We start from the raw sequence: 6,000 nt of genomic DNA, 5'->3' as shown, positions 1-6,000 counted from the left end.
ATAGTCCCCTCTTTTCTTTGAAAACTGTGTTTTGTTTACCAATGAAATTTAAAATTATTGACATAATTTTATGAGTTGAATTTAAATCTGAAAATCCTACAACTGGAAGTTTTCTAAGTTTGAAGCATAACAATTATTAAAATATCTAAAATTATATTCATTTTGAAAATGTATATTTAAAAACATAATTGTTTAAAAAAATTAATTCTATCCATTTTCTTATTTCCATATTGCTTAACATGCTGTCTTTGTTTTCCAATCAAATTCAAAATTTGTGCAGCATAAAGAGAATGCATCTATTCATTCAAATCGAATAGCACGAGCAGCGGCTGGCACGTCCTCACGTAACCGAATTAAAAATCGCTTGCTCGTCAAGCCTATATTTCTGTCACTGTGGTTGTGCTGACAAACAAAAACGAGGTCTAGAAACAAACGAAAACAATGACTTTCGGAGAGGAAGGGGGCTCAGAAATTCCATCATTGGTGAACTGGAGTTTATTTCCAGAGAGCACGCGGTTTACAGATTGCCAAGTCAGTGACGTCGTAGAGTGACGTCACAGAGAGAGGCATGGCCGCCGCAGGTACGATGGGCAATGTTGCCAGAACTCTTGTCGTGATCAAGCAGTGAAAAAGCAGACAGTTTCTTGTGAAGATGACGACTGCGTTTGCCACCAGGGGAAAACGCCGTTCAGAACCGTAAGTTTTTCCCTCCACATTAGCCTACCTGTTACCATGGAAACGCAATACTTTTTGCGCGGGTTTTTACTGCAAAATTTTGTTTTATTTCATATTTACGGAGTTCTGATAGTGAAATTATATAAAAAGTCTTTTTATCCTTTTCGTACACAAAATCCTTTTATCCTTTTCGTTTACAATTCATCTTAAGAGTCCAATAAATTGTGAATTTAAGTTATTGATAAGAATTTTAAGGTAGAGAATTTAATTCTGCATTTTTCGTTTGATTTTTTTTTAACTTGAAAGATAAATTTTGAACTTATTCTATAAAATTGCTGACTTCTTTTATTTTGTTGCGACATTAAGATATTTTTTGCTGAATATTTTACACAATATTCTTTTGGTTTAAAACTATTTTATTTACATTTCGTTTTTTTTTTTTTTTTTTAATGATCTACTTGTTTGAAATATAGAATCTTGTCTCAAAAAAAAAAAAATGCAGATTTTAAGAAAATTTTATAAAGCACAGTTCAAATGAGAAATAAATTTTATAATTGGAAGAATAAACAACTTTTCTCTAACATTCTGTACACTATCGGTTTTAAGAGAATTTCAATTTTATAATCTATTTTATGAATTTCGGTAATTATAGCATTAAAAATAAAGTAATAATGGATAAATATCTGGGCGACCTTATATGGGCTAAATAATTACGTCTTTAGTTCTTAACCATCGCAGAAAAATTTTTTTGCGTTTATTTAAAATTGTTTGACATATATTTATTACAAAAAAGTATTTTTCGAATTTTGCTAGCTACCAGTGCTCTCAAAATATTCACCTAATTTTTTGAAGAAATTAAAATTTCGTTTTTACTTTATTAACGCATTTGGTGTAGCTATTGAACTAAGTTCAAACAAAATTAAAGTAATAAACTATTTTTTATTTGAAATTATTTCTTATGAAACACAAATTTCTCAATTGCAAAAAAAAAAAAAAAAAAAAAAAATCATAAAATCTTTATATTTATTTTTGTTGAAACCAACACAGTAAAATCATCGTTTAAGAATTGATGATAGTTTATAATCATATATTATGACATATTATTATTCTGTAATATGTTATCTATAATTAATTTATTGTTAATATGGTATCTATAATTAATTTATTAAATTTATTTAATACTATATTTAAACCAATACTTTATTTCTTTTATGTACGCATTTTCTCTTTTTCATGCAAACTGAAAATAAGTATATGGATAATCACTCAAATTTTATAAAACTCATACTACTAGAAAATTTAATTTCAGGAAAACAATTTTTTTTTTTAAGAATATTGAAATTTAATTTCGTGAATAGGATTGATCATTGTGAATGCTTGAAAAAAATTTTAATATAAAAAATTCAATTGTTTTATTTTTTGTAATTATTTAAAATAAGTGATCAACTGTGAAATTGAACAATGAACTCTGAACTTCTCTGCGAATGCATTGATAAGATTATGTTGATAGAATCTTTATATTCAGAAAGTGCTTTTGCTGTAAGGTCATAAAACCTTGCTGTGGTATTGTATTTCCGGAAACAGAAAATGATTTTCAGGTCTGAAATTTTTAGATTTATATTTAATTTCTTGGGATATATTTTCTTCATAAAATAAAATTTTCAGTGCATTAAATAATTTTTTATGTCTTAAAATTAAGATGTTTTGAAAATGTCAAAACATGTTTTGTAGTCCAGATTCTTAAAATATTAGTCGCTATCCTACGTAAGATTGCGTAGAATAATAATTTGATCTTAGAAGCCTTTAATGTTTGCTTTTTAAGTTTATTTCCTTAATGTCTTTAAAGAAACAAAGCCGAAGAAATTTTTTCTTTATTATCATAATTAAGTGCTTGAAATCTTACTTATTTTCTAATATAGGAGACTCGGGAATTTTTCTGAGAGAAATGGTGCAATGCAATTTTTTTGAAAAAGAGAAATCGCGATTAGTAAAGCATAGTTTAAACAAAATATTTTTATTTACTCGGTAAAAATGTAAGAAAATGTCAAAAATTGTCTTGTGGTCGGTAATTGATTTAATTGTTGATTTTCACTCTAAAAAAAGAATTGTAAATTTCTTAAAACTTTAAATTTTTATAGCGAATTTCTGAGTAAAAATATTAATAAATATTCGGGGCGTTAAAAAAATGCAATAACTGTATAGCGGATTTCAAAGTATGTATTGATTGTTAGTGCTTGTAACATTTAAATTACATGCATGTAGTATTTATTAAAAAAAGAATCTAATAATAAAGTGTCTGATATGAACTTGATTTCTTCTCTTATAAAATATTTGAACTGCCGCTTGAAAATTGAAAATTCGAAGGTTTGAGCATATCATCCTACAGATTATTCTAAAATAAATTTTAAATTCTCTTTGAGTGACAGATTATATTTTGGGTTTAAAAAATTGTCCAAATGATATATTGTATATAATTTGTAAATCTGTTGACCAAGAAATATGCATTTTGCTAACTTTATGTACCTTAAACTAAAATCTCAGTTTCAAACGATTTTATTAAATAATATCTATTCTCCCTTTTAAAAAAACTATCCTTAAAATATTTAAACTAGTTACATACTAATAAAATATTTTAACCAGTATATTTGATAGAATATTGAAACTAAAATGTGCGCAATATTTTTTTAATGGGAAAAAAAATTGGAAATAAATCAGTGAATTCTTAAAAAGAATTCTTTAAATTAAAAAAAAAAGGCAAGTGGCTCAAATATTTTGTCTCTTCAGTATGTTATTTTAATTTATACATGGTAATATAATGATGCATACAAAAATATATTAAATTTCATAAATCTATCACTTATCTTTGGTTTGACATAATTCTGGTATAATTTAATATAGAATGCAAAAAAAAGTAAATTTATTAGAAATGTATAGAATGGAAACTTGTTATTTGTATAACTTATCATGCGTTTATAGATTGAGAATTAGATTTTGTCCTTATACTCTATTTTGAAATTGTATGGACGAAACACTTCAGTAATAATATAAAGAAAATTTGAAGAGAAATTCGCATATTTTAAATATAAATATGTAAGAAAAATATCAAGAATCTTATTTCCTAATTCTATTTCTTTATTTGGTTTCTACACTTTCACCAAATATCTTGCAGTTACTTAGCACCCTTTCCAAATTTTACAATATGATATAATTAAATTCATATACCAGATTTAATAGATATATGAAAACAATAAATGATTTCCTTTTTCTAGAAAATGGCATTATCCACCAGGTGAATAGTAATGCTGAAAAAAGATCATTTTAAAGCTTCATATATGAATAGACAGTGATATTTTCCTGTGGAAAATCTTTAAAGCTATAGGAGAATTTCAAAAAAAAAAAAAAATCCGACAAAAGATTAAAATACCTCTACAAAAACTTTAACTTTTCTAAAATTCTAAAACTTTGATACCGTAGATTGTCAACTGTAAATACAAAAAAAAAAAAAAAAAATGTTTTTAGGTCACATAAAATAAAAAATTTTAGAAAATCTAACTTTTAACGCGATAAAAATAACTAATCCTTTATAAGAATATAATGCGTATATATATCATTTTGCACTGCCTAAAAAGAATAGTTTTAAAGGTAAGCATGCAAAAAAAAATTATTAGAATAAAAATAAATGCTTGGTATTTTTCTTTTAAAATAAGAATTCTCATTTATTGCAAATAATGTATTCTGCTTGTTTTTTTATTAAAAATTTGTACGTTGCCACATAAAGTTTTAAGCTCTTAAACATGGTGAATTTTCTTTGCTTTTATAAAAAAATTCATAAAAGAATTTTATTATGAATCTAAATTTTATGTTCGGCGAAAAAGAACTTTTAATTTTTCTTCAAAATAAAATGGCTTATTTACTCGGAAAACAGAGTATGGAAAATTTTATCACCAAGTTGCCTTTTATAAAAAAAAATTAATACTTTTAAGCAAATTGTTTCTTGCCTTAATAAAAAAAAATAAAGATATAGCAATTAAAAAATTTTTAAGAATTTAGAAAATGCTTGGAGGAATTCATCAGAAGCTCGAAAGGATAATTTTATTTTCCCCTAAATTTTTACTCACTGCATTATAATTTCTTCCGATTCTTTTAGTATCATTTAAAAATTTATATACACTCATTACGTTTCTTTATGCATAATTATTCAAATAAATTTGCATAAATTTAAATAAATTTGTTCGCCCCATATTCATAAAACCATGGATGAATATTTATAATAACTAACTTTTTACTTCATAGCGTCTCAGAATTTCACCACCAATATTTTTTTCTTTTTTCAAATTGATTTTGAAAATTTAATCATTAAGTAATAATCTAAATACTCAATATTTTTGATGAAAGAGAGTTATTTTGGCTTAAAATTTTATTTTATATATTACAATTAAAAACATGCTATATTAAATTATGAAGTGCGAAATTAATTTCAGTAAAGTAAAAAATCAAATTTTTGATTATTTTATTTCTTTTCTTATATTCCTGACATCTTAAAAAAAATGAGCAATGTAGGGTTAAACAAAATATTTTCACAACCTACCCCTTTTTTTAGATTTCCTTTCTAAAATAAGCTTCCGATTGCTCATTGCGTTCATTATCTTTATACTCATCTTCCAAAATTAAGAATGGAAAAAATTATCCAAAATCATCAAAGGAAGTCACCGAATATCATTCTTTCATTGGATTTAAATGGCCGGTTAAGAACCCCATTCTGGCATCTCGCCACGCTTTTCGCAGGAGCCAAGCTCACTCAAGACTTAAATAATTCTCGTTCTTAGAACATCTTTGTCACATGTAAGAAACGCAGAAAAAACATTTTTTCAGATAACTTTGAGAATATTAACTTGTTGCGTCTTTTGACAGAAGAAAAACTAACAAAAATGACACCAGGTGTGGAATGAATTTCTTAAATAAATTTCACCTCTCAAAAATACAGTTTTGAAAGATTGTTTTTGTACATGAAGACAACTATGAAAATATACAGCCAAAACTCGTTAGCACGAATTGTTTGGATGCCTCAAAATGCTCTCATTTTTTTAATTTTTTTTTTAAGTTTTTTCTTCGGTAATATCAAAACGCGATAGAAAATCTAGAAGTCATTAAGAGTGAAATAATGTGGAAAAACAACTTTAAAAAAATATATTTATATTCAGCTGTCTATATATGTTTTCGTTATGTTATCATCACAGCATAATTTTTGTTATTCTATAAATTATCGATCTATTCTAGGAAATAATGGATAATAAGTCAGTAAAATACAATGCGACTTTTACGCTA

The 6,000-nt window shown here is 25.5% G+C and overlaps 1 protein-coding gene across 1 annotated transcript in view; it reads left to right on the top strand.

Annotated features, from left to right (window-relative positions):
• The first annotated feature begins 578 nt into the window (after positions 1 to 578).
• The window catches only part of LOC129960086 (four and a half LIM domains protein 2-like), a 145,279-nt gene continuing 139,857 nt past the window's right edge, over positions 579 to 6,000 (top strand). Inside the window, exon 1 of the mRNA XM_056073183.1 lies at positions 579 to 696. Coding sequence (XP_055929158.1) covers positions 653 to 696 — 44 coding nt within the window. The 5' untranslated portion in view covers positions 579 to 652. The remainder of the gene's footprint in view (positions 697 to 6,000) is intronic.

This window comes from Argiope bruennichi, chromosome X2, assembly GCF_947563725.1.
Source record: "Argiope bruennichi chromosome X2, qqArgBrue1.1, whole genome shotgun sequence".
Taxonomy (NCBI): Eukaryota; Metazoa; Arthropoda; class Arachnida; order Araneae; family Araneidae; genus Argiope; species Argiope bruennichi.
The sequence above is the reverse complement of the archived record's forward strand: the minus strand, read 5'-3'. Positions and strand labels throughout refer to the sequence as shown.